Raw genomic sequence first — 18,950 nt, 5'->3', positions numbered from 1 at the left:
CTGGAAATAGCAAGCAGCTGTTACAGACCTGTCTATTCAAAAGATACCATTTCTTGGATGAAACAAGACATCCAGGTTGGATTCCGCAGGCCTTCCACTCAATCTCACCCAATTCACCTCCTTATAAAGCACTAGTCACACCTGGCTTTTTGGCCATGCAATTCCCATGATCCACAGTACATCTTCGGTGCTCAAAGAGGACCCCCTTCTCCCTCCTTCACAAGTAGAAAGGCTAGTTGGATCCTGTACAGCAACCTGTACAGTGAATTCAGGATAGTCTCAAGAGCCAGCTTGGTGTAGTAATTAGAAGTGCGGACTTCTAATCTGGTTTTCTGGGTTTGGTTCTGCGCTTCCCCACGTGCAACCAGCTAGGTGACCTTGGGCTTGCCAAAGCACTGATAAAGCTGTTCTGACTGAGCAGTAATATCAGTGCTCTCTCAGTCCCACTACCTCACAGGGTGGATTCACCTGTTTTGTGAATCAGTGCTTGTGCAGAGGGGAAACAAGAAAACCCCAAGCAGAGTTCCATTTGTGGAATGTAACTACTTCCTACTTTATTGCTGTAGCCACTTACAAATAAAATGATGCTGCTGAAGGAAGGGCATCATCACAAGAGACATGGAATGTGGTGTGGGAGTGGAGTTGGAAGGGGAAAGAATCAACAGGAATTGCATATCTTGCACTGAAGCCCAAGAGTCTTCGCAAGCAAGGAGTTTAGGTGCTTATAATATACTGTACAACAAATTTAAAATTTAAACTTTACAGCTTTAAGAAATGAAGCTACCTACACATCATTTTTCAGTGTATAATTCTGTGATTTTCAAAGTCATTTAAAGCAGGGGTCATCAACCCCCGGTCTGCGGCCCGGTGGCGGGCCGCAAAGGCCATAGTTGCCGCGCATGTGCGTTAGCACCACCTGATGGCGAAAACACGCATGCGTGGCAATTGCGCGTGTGCGTTTTCGCAGCACCCGGGCTGTCGGCTCTTCCCTCACTCCAGAGGCGGTCCTTGACCTGAGAAACGTTGGGGACCGCTAATTTAAAGAGTCAAATGCAGCAACAAAATAATTCCCCTATGCTTGTGTTTCATTTGCCACAAGAATAATCATCAGATAGGGAAAATTAGGGCTCGTGGTTATGGATTCACTAGAATACAATTAATGACAAAGTAACGGTGAGGTATAGCGTTCCTTTCATAGTTCATAGTGTTTCATGTCACAGTGTTTTAAAATAATAAACTTTAAAGAACATCTTGTGAAAAATTAAATAAAGGACTTACTTTATTGTCCAGATTTAAATTCATTTTATGGTCAAATGTACAATGTTCCATGTCACCCTACTGTGAGATCCACTTATACTACTGTATAAATGAGATATGTATCATTACCTCTAAAGGCTCACAAAGTTAAAATTTCTCAGTTTCCATTTCAGCTTAAAGACAACCAGGCACACGAACCTCCATAGACTTAAAGTGCCACCCTAAACCGAATTACATCTTTCTGTGATAACTGAAGTAATTGGGCTTAGAAACTCTACCTAAGAGAGCAATCATAAGCAAGTCTGCTTAGAATCCAACTAAGGCCTTATACAGTGGGGCTTACTCCGAGGGAAATGTTCTTAGGACTGCATGATACAGATACTGACATCCATGGTTGTTTTTGCACTGAATATGCCAATTCACTGTCAAATATTTATACAAATCCAGCACAAACACCGATTCTGCCTTAATGATTTTGGAAAATTAGCTGCATAGAGCTTTACATATGATCCTGACATACAACACATTCATGGCTGCTGCTTGTATTTGATTCCCCAAAGAGAAAGGAATACATTAAAAAGATCAACATGATGACAAAAAGCCTTTGATAGAAACAATTTGAATTTAAAATACCGGTTGTGGAATAGTCAGTTTATGAGGCTCTGATGAACACTTAGACTTGGGGAGAACTCTGCAGAGCACCCACACATGCCTAAAATATTTTTAGCCTGTACAATAAAACAAAGCGATCATATGCTGGCATTTCCAAGCATTCAAAGCACTTCACATGCATTATCAGGGGAGAGGGAAGATCTAGGGCTTGCGCTTTTATTTTTGATTTCAATTGAAAAGGTTTTCTGTAAGCTGCCTTGAACCTTGAGAAAATAGTATCATGTTTTAATAAATAAGTAAAAACTGTACAATAATTTTTCAGGTGCGTCAGCAGTATTACCATCCTATTACAGACAGGAGAGGGCACAGGATGTCTAAAGGTAAAGGTAAAGGTATCCCCTGTGCAAGCACCGAGTCATGTCTGACCCTTGGGGTGACGCCCTCTAGCGTTTTCATGGCAGACTCAATACGGGGTGGTTTGCCAGTGCCTTCCCCAGTCGTTACCGTTTACCCCCCAGCAAGCTGGGTACTCATTTTACCGACCTCGGAAGGATGGAAGGCTGAGTCAACCTTGAGCCGGCTCCTGCGATTGAACTCCCAGCCTTATGAGCAAAGCTTTCAGACAGCTGCCTTACCACTCTGCGCCACAAGAGGCTCTTTTGCGCCACAAGAGGCTCTTACAGGATGTCTAAGTGTGTACAATTTTTGTTGTTAGCCTTCTGCAATAACATCTGTATCCTGAGTCCAGTGGCACCTTTAAAGAAACAAAGTTTTATTCAAGGTATAAGCTTTGTGCACATGCAAAGGAAAGCTTTTACCTTGATTAAACATTGTTGGTCTTAAAGGTATGTCAGTAGAATGACCTCATTGCAATAGAGCAGATGCCTATATGATACCCTCTTACCTAAATTGTTGAAAAAATTAATAATCTTCAAATTAAGAACAAAGAAGCAATCATTGAGAAAGTTTTCAGGAAAACGGGTGAATCCAATACCCCGCTCTGGTTGCCCAAGATATTAATTGTATATTATTTGCTTAAGAAGTTTATGAATTACAGTAATAAACAAACATTTGGATTTATTTGAGAAAATATACACCGCCTGCGGAATTCCTTATTTTGGCTTTAACTTTCAGGGGAATTGACAGTTCCATTACATAGACTTTAGAAAACATCCGTAGTTTTGAGACTACGGTGTTGACAGCTGGGGGTACTTATAGCTGTCCCATCCGTCTGAAAGGAGTAGACCCAGCATTTTTCAAGCAGGGAGGGTCTCCATAGGATGGAATGGGCACAGAAAAACAAACACAACTCAAAGGTACGAGCAATGTCGTATAACGTCTTGTATAAATGTATAAAAGTATAAATACGCAAGGCTCAGGGTTTCTCAAAGCATGGGTTGCAATCCCAGAGAGCTTACTGGAAAACAAGAATGGTGATGTACGGGCTGTCCTTATCCCAGAGTGGAGACAGAGTCAAGAGGAGGGTGGGTCTGCAGGAAACTATATGGGGAGGGAGGGTGCAGGAAACTATATGGGGAGGGGGGGTGCCAAGTCTGAGAACAATTAACCTATTGTCTGTTTGTGACCAAAGTCTCACTGGGTAAATGAAGAAATGGAAGCAGAAGTTCCCCTCTCTGCAGTGTCCATTCTCTTCAATCCAAAGATTTATGGGCAATTTGGTTTCTCTCTTTTATGGGCCCTCATGTACCAGCCCACAGCCATGGGTCCTCTTTTTGCACAGGAGCTGAAGATCAGCACTTGGAAATCCATGGGCCAGTGCTAGGGAATACAGACGGTCTAATCCAGGGGTAGTAAAACTGTGGCCCCCCAGATGTCCATGGACTACAGTTCCCATGAGCCCCTGCCAGTGAATGCCACGATCCCCTCTCCTGGCAGGGGCTCATGGGAATTGTAATCCATGGACATCTGGAGGGCCGCAGTTTGACTACCCCTGGTCTAATCCACCACAGCAAATTCAGAGGCAGGAAAGAGGACCGTGCCTGTGGTCAAGGGATCTGCTGCAATTCTGAAAAGCAGGATTCGATGCCTCCCCTCAACCTCTAGGCTTCCTTTGCTAAGTGGCCTTGCTTAATTGGATTACAATACCATCAGCAGCTGCTTCAAATTTAGCTTTCTTCAACTCTCTGCTCTTATCCAAGCCATCTTGCCCTGGCTATATGTCTCTGCTACAGTCTTTCACATGGTTTTATTAGCTTAGCCCCCCCCCCCCCAAAAAATAGCCCAGGTTTCTCAACTTGCCAATTCAGCCACCTGCATTCCTATGAATCACCTGAGTGATGGCAAGGAGCCAGCCACCCACTCTCCTTCATCATCATGGGAAATAAAACCCAAATGGCAAAAAAAAAATGTTATACAGCCACAAAATGGATGGCGCACAAATTTCGATCCTCAACACTCAGCAAAGAAGTCATCTGAGCCTGAATCAATCCTCAGTTTCCAATGAGAATGAAAGAAGCATCCTAAAAGCCTGCAAATTATTCAATACCACAAGCAAGTCTCCAAAAACCACCAAGAACAATGTCAAGAGCAAAACATTTTAGAAGCCTAAATATCACACAAAGAGCAGGCACGTCCATGTAAACACACAAAGCGCACATGTTCATCTGCACACACACACACACAAAGCAGACCAAACTTACTTTAATTGGAGCAGTACTAAACTTGATTTTTCTAGCAGTTGGGATTTCATCTTCTTCTGGCAATCCAGTAATCTCGGAATATTCCATGTCAGGTTCATAATCGTTGTTTTCGTCGCTGTCTTCTTGATCATCCTGCTCCGTTCCAGTCTCTCCCCAGTCAGAGTTATATCTTGACCGTACCCTGTAGACATTGTAATCAGAGTGCATGTACACATGAGAACTCTGAAAGTTATTCCAGTCTTCCTGGACTTCCTTACCATTCGCATCTTCACACTGGGAGCCAGCAGAAGGTAAAGCTTCAATGACTGCGACATCATCACTGGCTATCAAGTTTCCTGATATTTCTGCAGCCTCAGCTCCATCTGAGACCTTTTTTGGTTGCAAAGGCAGTTCTTCAGTCACTGTCTCAGTCTGATCTTCGATAGGGCGCTCATCAAAACTCTGACTATCAATTCCATCCACAGACTCTTGTCCAGTTGCTATACCAGTGTCAACAGAATCATGATTGGCATCCTTGTTTTGTATCCCAGTCGCTTTTGAAAGAGGCAAAGTGCTTCTAGAAGATTTTTCATTAATGGACGATGACCTGCTGATTGGCTGGGAATTCTCCACCGATACTGAAGCAGCATTTTGTTTGGCTGCCAAAGGCCAAGAGTTGGCTTCTTTAATGGGGCTGAAACCATCAAGGTTTGAAACACTGGAAGACAGATTTGTGTCCACATGAGACAAATTTAGTGGGTAGTGGCCAGTAACAGAATACCCTTCGTTGTTTTCTGCTTTCTCTAAAACAATCACAGTTTGGGAGTCAGTATTTTCAAACACTGCGCTAAGTTGGCTTACTGTTGGAGAGACAGCCTCAGTCCTTGAACTAAGACTATCCAGTGAGTCTGTACTGCCTCGGTTAGACTTTGAGCTACACCATTCATCTTGAAGTTCGGCATTAGAATTAAGGACCTCTTTCTTTGGGGAATAGCGATTGGAATGCCCTGTTTCATGACTATTTCTTTCAAAGAGCTTCCGTGTTTCAGTAAACTTAGAGTAAGAAGGGCCATCGTGCATGGCATCAAATCTACTAATCCTTTCTGAAACAGATGACTCCAGCTTCACAACTGATCCATCTCCTTTCTCCACAAATTCCTTAGGTCTATTCCTTCTCTGAGGCGACAGAGGGCCACCTTTACCTCTGGGCTTTGCCGTGCCCACAGCACACTCACTGGGTTCCATACCCATTTGCATAAATAAGTTTTTAATCCTGTTGACATTGGATCCATATTTCCTCCCCCTGCTTTGCTGAGAGGGCTCTCCTTCTTCTTTTGTCTTTTGCTCGCCATCTAACTTCGGTTTGTCAAAGGTGCTTTTCAGTGCTTGAAACTCAGTCCTATAAGCATTCCTGTGAGGAGAGGCACTTCGGAGGCTTGTTCTTTCCCCCGAACACTCAGTTTTCATCATGTTTATTTTCGGAAAGTTAAACCAACATACATAGCGGCTGGTTGCACCCACTCAGTTCTGGATGAGACTGTGATGAGGTGCTTAAAGGCCATCAGATTTTTGCCAAGGCCATACTTGAAGGCAGGAAAAACAATCCTCCAGATGCGAAGATGTATTTACCAGCGTGTCCAGACACAAAAGCAAATGGGAAACCTGATGACCTTCAAAGGGAAACGCTGGCATAACCTGCAATACAAAGGACGAGTATTCACATCATGGCTTTGAAAATGCTTCCTACTTTTTTCTGCAATTTTATCATTGTGTTAGAAAAGGGAAGGACATGATCAAAGGAAGTTCCATCCCTGCATCTTTGTACATTTAAGCCTGAGAGCTTTGGGAGCTTATGCTATGCCCCTTGAGGGAGGATAGACAAATAAAATAAGTAACTGGATTATTTCAAGTTTTAAATGACAAAAATATTTAAAAAAATGGTAACCCAGTATTCCCTATAAGCAAGAACCAACAGGGCTTAGCCCCCTTCCCCAAAACCAATTGGGAATACCAATGCCTAGAGCAGAGGTAGCCAAACTGCAGCCCTCCAGATGGCCATGAACTACAATTCCCATGAGCCCCTGCCAGCAAATGCTGGCAGGGGCTCATGGGAATTGTAGTCCATGGACATCTGGAGGGCCACGGTTTGGCTACCCTGGCCTAGAGGATGAAATGGGCATAAATGAATCATAACATACTGTTCCCACAGGTACAGGATTAAGGGGCACAGCTTCCAGGTAGGACTGAGTCCCCCAACTGTTCTTTCTTTAGAAATTCATTATGACAGGCTCTGAGCAGTACCACGTATCACAACACAAATTCAATTTACAAGACTATCCAACAAGACATTTTGATCTTTGGTGTCATTGGCATTTTTTGCACACAATAGCACCACACCTTACCAACAACTGTCACAAAAGTTTCCATCAAATGGTGATAGATTCAGGTGGGCAGCTGTATCGGCCTGAAGCACGAGGACAAAGTTTCAATCCAGTGGCACTATTAAAACCAACAAAATTTTATTCAAGGTGTAAGCTTTCGTGTGCATGCGTACTTCTTAGCTGCTCACAATTTACTGCCCACCTTCCATCTATATGTAATGGCTGAGGAAATTCTGTTTCACTGTATGGTAAGGTGACCAGATTGTCCCAGTTTTGGAGGGACATTTGGGGGTACCTGGCAAATTGTACTTATGTTGCAATTTAAAAATATATATTACAATACTATTTTTGCATTCTATGAAACTTTTTGTTGCTCCATATAGACCAAATTTTTTATCAAGAACACCCCACCTACCCCCAGTCAATGGTGTCCCGCTTTACCAGTGTTAAAATCTGGTCACTTTAATCTGAAGAAATTTGGGTGCACACCAAAGCTTGTAACTTGAATAAAACTTTTGTCAGTCATAAAGGTGCCACAGGACTCAAACTTCTTCCTACTTCAAATGGGGACTAGGAGCCAGCCAGAGTCCACCCTCTGCCTACCACTGAGGACTGAAATGGAGAAATCAGTTCACTGCAGCCATGAGGGATGGGGGTGGGAGGCTTTGAAAAGGCTTTCGACCATCCCCAATTAACAAATTAACACACTCACTCTAAGAAATAAGAAGGGGGGGAGGGGCCGCATGCAAAACAACCACCAATTTACTACGTGCAAATAATCCTGTAAGATTCGCCGGTCTCCTCGCCTTATCTATAGCACTGACAAAGAACCGGATTGAAATTGGCCACGGCAGGCAGGGTAGTGGGAGGAAAGGGAATACAATTCAAGGCAAATTTCCATTAAAATCTGGGCGACAAAAGGCACTTCCCACGAATTCACCGCCTCCCGGTCTTCTGGAAAGCGGGAGACGAGGGCTGGATGAAGCCCTTCCCGTCGCTGAACAGCCGAGGAGGAGAAGGAAACGGGTTCCGGCCTGCGTACAGGCAGCCCCCAATAAACACAGGCGAGCAGCACATGACTAATGAGACGGAGCAGAATCTCTCATTAGCGCCCTTCGGTTTCCGCCTCCTCCGCGGTCCAACTTCGCCGGCTCTCCGGGCAAGCGCCCTCCAAAGTCATCCCTGCGGACGGCGCGGCTCGTGCCAGCCAGCCCCCCACCCCCCCCTCCCGGGGCCCCCAAATTAAAAAGACTCGCGCCCATCTTGGCCTCCGCTCGCCGACCCCGCGACTTCTCCGAACCCCGTTGCTGTAGCCCCAGTCCTTTCCTGGAAGCGAACCGCACGCAGCCCTCGGCTCCATCTCCCACCCCGGGATGAACCGCGTGCAATTCGCCGCAAGTGGAGAGGGGATCGTGGCACACACGCAGGCACACGCGCGCGAAGGGGTCATTTGGAAAGAGGGGGAAAACGACGAAGAGCTCGATGGGGCTCCAAGCGCAGGAAGCCCCTGCCGCCCTCCCCACGCATGCCGCCGTCCCTGCTTCGGCGTGAATTGCAAACCGCAGAAAGAAACCCGCGCAAGCTGGAAGGAAGGACAACGGGAAGGTTGTAATAAGCCAAGGCGAAACACCCAGCACCTCCCCCCCCCGGCCTCCCCCTTGCCACCCACCTTCCTCCCGAGGCAGGTGGTGCCAAAGGAGCCCGGGTCAGCGGCGACGCCGCCGCCGCCAAGGCTGCCTTAAGGCGGGCAGCGCCGAAGCACCTTGCAACAGGAGCCGCCGCGGCTGTAGAAGAATGCGGGCGGCGAGGGGCGGGAAAAGGTGCCGGCGGCGCGCCAGCAGAGCCTGCCGAGGGAGCGAGTCCACTTTTTGGCGAGCGGAGCTGCCCAAACAAAAGCGGCGCCCGCCGCAGAACTCCGTCCCCGGGAGCCTTGGGGCCGGGAGGCGCTCGCTCGCTCGCCCGCCCGCCCGCCCCGCCGCCTTCCCCGCGGGGGTGGGAGCCGCCAAGCCCGCCTCGCTCCTTCCTCCTGCTCGCAGCGGCTACAGCAGCAACTACTGTCGCCGTCCCGTGGCCCGGCTCGTGCGGCCCGCCAGCTCCCGCTGCCGCCGCCGCCGCCCCCAGCCTGCCCAGCAGCAGCAGCAGCAGCAGCCGCCACCGACGCCGCTCCTCCACGCCATTGCAGGCAGCGGCAGCCCAGACGCCGCGCGCTGGGCGGGGGGAGGACGGTTCCCGCGCTCGGCTCCGGCGGGGCGCCCCGATGCCCGCTCGGCCCCGCGTGGGAGCTCCGGCCGGCCCGGTGGCCCTCCGGAGGGCACTCGCGGAAGCCTCCGCCGCAGCAGGGCCGCCCTCGGCCGCTCAGGGCCAGGAGCCCCTGACAGGTGCCTCACCTCCGCGGCGAGCCGCAATGGTTTGCCCCGCTGGGAGGGAGAGTCGGAGGGAGGGAAGGCGCGAAAGCCACGCTGCCACCGCAGACCGGCGACAGGGAAGCCCGGCCCGAGCGGGAAAGAGCGCGCGCGCCGGCCTCCCGCGAGCGCCTGGCCCGGCCCGGCCCGGCCCGGCCCGGCCCGGTCCACCCGCCAGCCCGGCTGCCCCGGGACCTCCGGGCCTGTGGCGGAGTCGGGGACCCGCTTCCCTTTGGCCGTCCTGCCCGGGCAGCCAGGCGGGGAAACGATGAATTGGAGCCGCCAAAGGGTTTCTACGCTGCCGCCGCCTCTAAGGCGCTAAATCCTCCACAGAGGTCGCCCTCGGGCCCCGGACTCTCGCCTTTACTTCCATGATTTCCTATCGGTTTTTGTTGGGGGGGGTGGGGGGTGGGGGGTGGGGTTACACATCGGGAGGGGCGAGCATGAATCCCCTTCAGAAATAGCCCCTGGTCCTAAGAACGCGTGTGGATGGACAGGGGCCTCCAGGCACTGTGGAAGAAAGGAGCTGCTGTGATGATATCAGATGGGTGGCCCTATTAGTCTCTGGGGGAACAAAATAAAACTGGAGTCCACCCACCCCCTGCACCTTAAAGCTTATATGGGGTGGTAAATCTTTAAGGAACCACTGGACTCCTGCTTCATTGTTCCAATCAATAGCCTTCAGGGATGGCTAGAAGTGAACGGTACTCCCTTATCACTGTGCATGTTGATTTTTGGAAATTCAGCCTCAAATTCCTACCTCTGAAACGGCGGCCCTCCAGATGTCCATGGACTACAATTCCCATGAGCCCCTGCCAGCATTTGATGGCAGGGGCTCATGGGAATTGTAGCCCATGGACATCTGGAGGGCCACTGACAACCTTGGGCACTGTCCATATGGTTGGTTTCTCCAGGTAACCATTTCAAGGTCACCTGATGGACAGCAACCTTGTGGACAAATTGATAACATAATTTTGCGTGACAACCAACCTGATCCTCACACCTGTTCTCTGTTGAGAGGGGGAATCTGAAAAACGTATGGTTCCCTTAAAACAACAAGGCTATATTCCTATGTTTACCTGGGAGTAATTTCCAATGTTCTCCCAAAAACTTCTGAGTATGCATGAGTAGGATCAGGCTGCAGAAGATCGCAGTGAACCTTGGTTCATCAAATTCTTAATTAAAGTAGATAAACAAAAAAACAGAACCCCAAACAAGCCATGACCTAAGCAAGGGCTTGATTTGATGTTCAGTCTGGCCACAGACTTCAATTGACATTTGGGGCACAAAGGATGTCTGGACTTGATCAATGGGGAGGAGTGACATTTGGGGCTTAGAGAACTATAGGTTCAATCAAATGCTGTTTTGGAGTTCCAGGGGACACCCTATGTTAGCATTTAAATATCCCACTCTTTAAGCAAAAAGCCTTCATAAATCTAAACATGAATATACGTTGCAACCAATATATTAAAATCTTTTCAAAATCAAACTGGCAAAACAGAAAAAAAATGTAATTTCATTCTCTGACCTCCACGAATTGAAAAAAAAGCTGCTTTCTGTGCAGTATCGGTATAATTTTGACTTTTTATTCCCCATTTTATTGTTCATTCATTATTATTAACAGTCAATATTGTTCAACTCTTTCTGTTCACTTGATGTATTATTCAGTGAATGCCTAAACCCTGCATTACAAGTACTGTATGTTTTCTTCCTCAGGGCAAATAGCAGCTCAGTGTGTGTGATTTTAAATCCGAAAACGGTGCATGGGAAAAGGTCACACGCATTAGTATTTTAGACCAATACAATTTGGGGCCCGACTGCTGCTTTTAAACAACCACAGAGATCCAAACATGGACCTCCAGCACCTTACCTAGTGGTGTCCTCAGATTCCACACCACACTTGTGGCACTGAGTTGCATTTATTGCTGTAGCTATGTATTGAAATGGCATGTGTGTGTCAGTGAAGCTGAGAGCGACGCCATGAGGAGTTTAGACTGTCAAGAGGCTAAGCTGGCAGAATCATTCAAGGCAGAATGGTCACATCCTTTCCATGGCCACATCAGCAGAAGAAAATGTTTAGTTCTGATGGGGATGAGGGCAGAGCAGTTACTCAGGAAACTGCAGGCCAGTGTGTCTGACCTCAATTGCAAAGAAGATAATGGAACAGATTTTAAAGGGAGCAATCTGCAGATATCAGATGGACAATTTGTTGATCCAGGGAAGTCAGCATGGATTTGTCTCTAAGAAGTCCTGCCAGACCAACCTGATTCCTTTCTTTGACCAAGTGATGGGCTTATTTGATCATGGAAACTCAGTGAGACCGTTTATGCACTGGGAACTTCAATGCTCCAGCTCCCATGCAGGAGCACAAACTGGGGGCAGATGAGGTGCAACAGGCCAAGTGCTCCCCCATGTGGGTGCAGGAAGAGGTGGGGCAACCTGCTATGACTAAAACTCCAGCCTGCAGTAAGGCATGAAACCTCCAGTGCATAAATGGTCTGAGTGTTGCTTACCTGGATTTCAGTAAGGCTTTTTACAAGGTCCCCCATTATGTTCTGATGGGTAAACTGGAGGACTATAGACTGGATTTTTAGATGGTAGATGGATAGGGAACTGGCTAGAAAGCCACACCCAATGAGTAGTTGTCAATGGTGTTTCATCAGATTGGAAGGAAGTGAATAGTGGGGTGCCACAGAGCTTGGTACTTCCAGTACTTTTCAACATTTTTATCAATAATCTGGATGAAAGGCTGGAGAGATTACATATTAAATCTGCAGATGTCACCAAATTGGGAACACCACCAGAAGTCAGAGTAACAGTTCAACAAGATCTGGACATGTTGGAAACGTGGACAAATGAGAACAAAATGCAATTCAATAAAGTGTAGTGTAGAGTTCTACATCTTGATCCCAAAACTGAGAAGCATGCATACTGGATGGGAAATATACTTCTGGATAGCAGTGTGTGTGAAAGAGATCTTGGGGGACTTGTGGACTGTAAACGAAACATGAACAGACAGTGAGATGTGGTGGTGAGGAAGGTGAATGCAGTCTTGTGCTGTATCAACAGAGGCATCTCATCAAAATCACAACATGTCATAGTCCACTTTGGTCAGACTCCACTTGGAGTACTGTGTGCATTTCTAGAGGCCTCACTGCAAAAAGATGTGGACCAAATTGAGAGGGTACAGAAGAGAGTGACAAGGATGATCCAGGGCCTGGGGATCGAGCACTATAAGGAAAGACTAAGGGACTTAGGAATATTCAGCCTGGAGTAGAGGAGGCTAAGAAGGGACATGATTGCTGTCTTTAAATATTTGAAAGGTTATCATTTAGGACCGTTTATACACTGGAGGTTTCATGCCATGCTGCAGACTGGAGTTTTAGTTGTGGCAGGTTGCCCCACCTCTTCCTGCATTCACATGGGGGAACATTTGGCCTGGTACACCTCATCCGCCCCTGATTTGTGCTCTTGCATGGGAGCTGGGGCAGTGAAGTTCCCAGTGCATAAACAGTCTAAGGAAGGCAAAGAGCGGTTCCTTTTGGCCCTCCAGAGGATGGGATCCCCACTAATGGGTTTAAACTACATGTAGAAAGGTATCAGCTAGATATCAAGGAAAACATTTTCACAATCAGAGTAGTTCAGAAAATGTTCTTAGTGCGATCAATTGCCTAAGGAGGTGGTGAGCTTCCCCTCAGTGGAAGCAGCAGCTGGACAGCTACTGATCATGGATGTTTTAGACTGATCTTGCTTTGAGCAGTGGGTTGGACTAGATGGCCTCTTCCAACTCTATGATTCTATGATTCTCCCTATAAGCGAAAATAACCAATCTGGAGCTATTATACTTTGGTCACATTAGGAGAAAACAGACTCAGTGGAAAAGTCAACAATGCTAGGAAAAGCTGAAGGTGGCAGGAAAAGATGATCCAACATAAAATAGATTGACTCAATTGAGGAAGCCATAATCTTCAGTTTGCAAGATCTGTTAATGATAGGATATTTTGAAGGTCATTAATCATAGCATCACTACAAATTGGAAGTGACTTGACAACACTTAACACACAAATACATTCAGATCACAACAATCCCAGACTATAAAAAACATAATCACCTTCTTAAACTAGAAGCCTATGAGAGAAAGAAGATGTAATATAGATTTGTGCAACTTTTCTAAATGGTTATTTGCAGCAGAACAAACCCATCTTCAGTCACAACTCAACTCATGCTCATCATCTGAACCAACCGAGTCTTGGCTTAATAAAGTGTTATAAATGGTCTTGGTCACATTAATGTAATGCTTATGCTTGCCATAATTTGTTGATCTGGGGAAGTCAGCACGAATTTGTCTCTAACAAGTCCTGCCAGACCAATCTGGTTTCCTCATAATTTGCCACACACATTTAATGAACTCTTGTTTGTTCATTGGTTTGTAAATGGGAGCAACATTTAGTGAATTGTACATTTCATTTCCAACATAACAGATGAGCTCAGTAGGTATGCATTCGCAGTTTGAAATGTTAAGGTTTTAATTAAGATATATTACTAATTTCAGAGATGTTCTTGGTTTTAGTTAGCCAGCTTGGGGACAGCATCGGAGCAGTTTTCATTCTGCAGCTACGCCAGAAAAGAAATGCTGTTGATTATAACAAAGCTATATAATTAAAAATTTATCAAAGAGGGGTGAAGTCAGGCTAATATTTGGCTGGCTACCAAGGACATTAACTGAAGGAGTGCAGTGAAGCTATTGTTGCATCCATTCATAAGTGTTTTGATTCATTAATAAGGAAAGACTATTGTTAATAGTAGGGAAGAAGAATATTTGGATCAAATTAGGACACATGCCTAACAACAAGGCTACTGTTCCTAAACGTATTGCTTCCCACTGAAATTTTCATATAGCTGAGAACCTATGACACATAATCTACTACATCTACTTTTCCTTGCCCAACATTCCCACACAACCTGGGTGCTATTTTTTATCTTTACTCTTCCTCACTCTCCCTGAAGGTACTTTACAATGACACCAATTAATGGCAGTCAGGCATCCTGTAGCTGGCAGAGGGCAGTTCAATGCCAAGTGAGTCCTCAGAGAGACCAGGGCCTATTCCGCACACACACGATAATGCACTTTCAATGTGCTATGGCAGCTGGATTTTCCTGTGCAGAATAGGGAAATCTAATTCTAAAGTGCATTGAAAGTGCATTATCTGTTGTGTGCAGAATGGGCCCAGGAGACGGTGACAGTTTAACTAGAGGGGTCTGACCTATCTAGGAAAATCTTGAGCTTTTTTAGATTGTCCAGCCCAGATGTGTGATGACTCAACTGCTGAAGCTGAGAGGTATGCCAAATGAAATAAAAAGGTCTTCCTCTGCTGGCGAAAGATTTTAATAGAGGGAGACAGACAAATCTCCCTGGGGAAGGAGTTCAAAGTATTTAGTGTTACGACCAAAAAAGTCCTCTCTCAGGTTGCCACCTGTTTAGCTTTAGATGGCAGGGCAACCCAAGCAGGGCCTACAAAAAGGACTGAAGTATACAGATAGGTTCATATGGATGGAGGCTGTCCTTAAGCTACATTGGTCCCAGGCTGTACAGGGCTTTAAAGGTCAATACTATCTCCTTGAATTGAGTCAAGAAGCAAAGTGGAAGCTACTGTAAATGGAACAAGACTGAAGTTATATGGTCCCTACAGTCCACTCCAGTTAACAGTCTTACTGCAGTACTCTATACCAGTGGTCCCCAACCTTTTTATCACCGGGGACTGGTCTACCCTTGACAATTTTAAAGAGGCCCGGGGGGGGGGGTAATCTTTTGCCAAGGGACGTCGCTACCACCTGAGCCCCTGCTCCATTTGCTTTCCTGCCGGCGCCCCTGACTTCCCACCACACACTGGGGGGCACTGCCATCAGCAGTTGCACAGTGCCACGCCGAGGGGGAGCCCCAGCCATGGCAGCTGCCGGAGAGCACCAAAGGTGAGCCAGCAGCAGAGTGGCAGGAAAGCCCTCAAGGCAGCAGCAGGGGAGGAGGACAAGGAGGAGCCGCGGCCTTGTACCGACTGATCTACGGACCGGTACCAGTCCCCGGACCGGGGGTTGGGGATCACTGCTCTATACCAACCATAAATTCTGGAGAGTCTTCACGGGCAGTCCCATGTACAGCACATTGTAGTAATCTAATCTAGATGTTATTGGGGCATCCATCACAGTGGCAAGATCTTGCAAAGTGGCAAGATAAATCTGACAGTAAAGATGATTAGTTTAGGAGAAGGTTATGTTATCTGATCCTGGGCCTATTCTGCACACAATAGTTAATGCACTTTCATTGCATTTTAGAAGTAGATTTTCCTGTTCTGCACAGGAAAATCTATTTGTGCAGAATGGGCCCTGGTGCTCCCTGCCCCTTACTACCCTTGATCCAAAACCTGCAGCAGCCACTTTGCTCAGTGGTTTCTTCTGTAGCACAACTTGTGCACTGTGTCTCTGAAGCTAGTTCTGTGTAGATGTGCATATGCATAGAGGTTAGGGGATTTCCACACAAAATCATGCTTTGTTCGGTGTAACTAAATCAGAGAATTTTCTACACTTCTACTCCAAAGCATGAAGTTGATAGAGCCTTTACAGAGGAACTGTTATAAAAAATTAACATGTAATGCTAACAATAATCAAATAATCAAAAGGGAATAAAGGGCCATTTAGCGTAGCATTCTGCCCAATGATAAGGCTAGTCATATTCATATACTTCTGTAGATCAGTTAACACAATATGGACCATAATGTCTAGAGAGGGATTTTCCACAAAAAGCTGTCTACAAAATGAATAACTGGACTACACAGACAAAGAAGCTAATTAAACTACATGTTACAGTGGAAGACAAATCATTCTGATGCAATTGAGTAATTATTGGCAGATCCACATTGGCAAATGTTGCATTTTGCATCTAAGTAAAACTAGGTTTTAAAAAATTATATTATATATATTAGATTTATTATATTTGTATACTGCCATCCCCGAAGGCTCAGTGCGGTTCACGTGAAACAGAACAGAAACAGTACAGATAACTTAGATTAACAATGATGAATGAAATGAAACAACATGATCCAGTCTAGGTGGATCAGATAGTATCACAGAACCTGAGGCTTAAGTCAGTATTGTTTTAAATCATTTCTAATGGGAATGTGAAACTTGAGTTAGCTGGGATGGGATGCATATTCAGTTCTCTTTCCAAGGTTTATCTTGGAGAATTTGTGTGATACAAAAAGCACGAATCAAATGTACTTTTTTGTATTACACAGCAGTGTTGTTGTTTTTTTAAAAATTTCCACCTTTAGAGAACCATTCATACATCAGCACATAGACATAGCTTAAATAGTGCATGGTGATGCCCTTGCACTACCAGGCTTACAGCATATGCCACCAGTTATGAACATATGCACATGAGCACATAAAGGTGCCTTATATTCAATCAGACCAGTGATCCATCAGAACATTTGTACATCTTGGTGGCTCTCTAGGGTCTCAGGTAGAGGTCTAACTATACAAGTTAAGTCACCAAGACATGGTTTGATATCCCGTCTTCTTATCCTTCCACAACATGCAGTTACGCTTAATTAGGGTTATGCTTAATTAGGGTTCGTTTGCAACAGCATGTCTGTTTCCTGTTTATCATTTTGACCTCAGCTTGCTTTTCTCATCATTCCCTCCCTTGTGGCAGTGGCTTTCAAACTAAGTTCCAGATAGCCAAAGAGTTCCTTAGAAGCTTGTTAGGTTTTCCAGATTCAGATGTAGTGGACAAGATTTCTACATATATCATTTACACACTATTACTGCAGCAAAGCAGAGTTTCAAGAGTGTGTTGGGAGTGTTCAGCAACCCTGTATAGACCTGCGCATTTCCCAATGGCTGGAGTCAAGCTGGACTGGAAGCCTAGAGACACAGGTTAATTTTTCAGTCAAACCCAATTTTAATGCCATAAATGGAGAGAGAGATCCCTCTTCTACTAAAGACATATATATCAACAGGCAATTTAGAATGAATTAGGCTACAAAAAGCTAATAAAGAAGTTCAGAACATACAGCATTTTTATTTTGTCATACTGTTAACCAAAGTCCTGACCTAGCTACACCAGTCTCATCAGATCTCAGAAGTTAAGGAGAGGCAGGCTTGATAATTACTTGAAGGGGAGACCACCAAGACAGGCAATGACAGAGCAGCTCTGAACATTTCTTGGCTTGAAATTAATGGGATGAAATTAATTTAAAAAAATTCTGTCTAAACATCTGGAAGACGTTCCTTACAGTGTGGTTTCTCAGTGGAACAGGCTTCCTCGGGAGGTGGTGGGCTCTCCATCCTTGGAAATTTTTAAACAGAGGCTGGATGGCCACCTGATGGAGAGGCTGATTCTGTGAAGCCTTAAGGGGGTGGCAGGTTACAGTGGATGAGCAATAGGGTTGTGAGTGTCCTGTTGTGAGCAGGGGGTGGGACTAGATGACCCAGGAGGACCCTTACATCTCTATTATTCTATGATTCTATGAAAGCCTGTGACGTTGCCATAGGTTGGCTGTAATTTGACAGCTTGGAACAACATTTCTTGGAACAACATTTGAAAGAAAAGCAAAGAAACTCCTAAGTGGAGTTATGCCTATTGAAGTATTTTCAAGTCAGAGCACTTAGAACATTATAACTCTGTTTAGGATTGCATTGACTTCTATGGATCCTGTGATGGAATGCACTTTTAAAAGCTTAAAAGTGCTGTAAAGGTAAAGGTATCCCCTGTGCAAGCACTGAGTCATGTCTGACCCTTGGGGTGACACCCTCTAGCGTTTTCATGGCAGACTCAATACGGGGTGGTTTGCCAGTACCTTCCCCAGTCATTACCATTTACCCCTCAGCAGCAAGCTGGGTACTCATTTTACCGACCTCGGAAGGATGGAAGGCTGAGTCAACCCTGAGCCGGCTGCTGGGATCGAACTCCCAGCCTCATGGGCAAAGCTTTCAGACTGCATGACTGCTGCCTTACCACTCTGCGCCACAAGAGGCTCTAAAAGTGCTGTACAAGCAGGTAAAGGCTGTGGAGGGTTAATTCCTCACAAAAACTTCAGAACTGGAAGCTAAGATGAATTGTGTGATTTCAGCCCTAGCTGAGAAGAGTCAAGTACAGACAGTTTTGCAGTTCAGACCTGAATGAGAGCAGTTTAACACAGGATAACTGGGGAAAGTTGGCAAGGATGAGTTAGATAGAGAAAGTTGGCAAGGGTAGTTAGATAGAGTCTCCAGACCAAGGAAAGGGATTTTCTAAGCAGGGTGATTGTCCTGAAGAGTGGAGAGATCCCTGTTCTGGTGTGGTTAGAGACTGCCTTTAACTGACCTTAAGAATCAGTTAAAAACTAAATATGAGTACTGGTGTATCAAGAGAGGGGGTCTGGGTAGAAACCAAAAGAACTAAAGAGTACTCAAAGAAAGTATAGTGGAGTGTTAGCTATATTGATTTACCTCAGAAATATTACCCTGTGATAGGGTGCAACAGCCAGAGTTATTCATGAAAGAAGAAAATACTTTACTAGGGTGGCTCAGACAGAAAGCACAAGGAAAACAGAGAGAAAATCCTACCTCTAGAAGAGAGAATGGGAAAGGAATTATCATAGAGCCACATCATCCACTCAAGT

At 45.8% G+C, this 18,950-nt stretch overlaps 1 protein-coding gene across 11 annotated transcripts in view; it reads right to left on the bottom strand.

Moving 5' to 3' along the window:
• The window catches only part of PPP1R9A (protein phosphatase 1 regulatory subunit 9A), a 135,429-nt gene that overhangs the window by 107,822 nt on the left and 8,657 nt on the right, over positions 1–18,950 (bottom strand). For 2 of the 11 annotated variants that reach the window (XM_077304525.1, XM_077304529.1), the window contains exons 1-2: positions 8,559–9,195; positions 4,530–6,203 (exon numbers count right to left, since the gene is read on the bottom strand). In XM_077304525.1, coding sequence (XP_077160640.1) covers positions 4,530–5,978 — 1,449 coding nt within the window. In that variant the 5' untranslated portion in view covers positions 5,979–6,203; positions 8,559–9,195. Of the gene's footprint in view, positions 1–4,529; positions 6,204–8,558; positions 9,196–9,276; positions 9,425–18,950 lie in introns of those variants that run through there. The other 9 variants (XM_077304530.1, XM_077304536.1, XM_077304527.1 and 6 more) reach the window with 8 other exon arrangements.

Source organism: Paroedura picta, chromosome 11 (assembly GCF_049243985.1).
Source record: "Paroedura picta isolate Pp20150507F chromosome 11, Ppicta_v3.0, whole genome shotgun sequence".
NCBI lineage: Eukaryota > Metazoa > Chordata > Lepidosauria > Squamata > Gekkonidae > Paroedura > Paroedura picta.
This window is presented reverse-complemented; position numbering and strand designations above follow the sequence as displayed.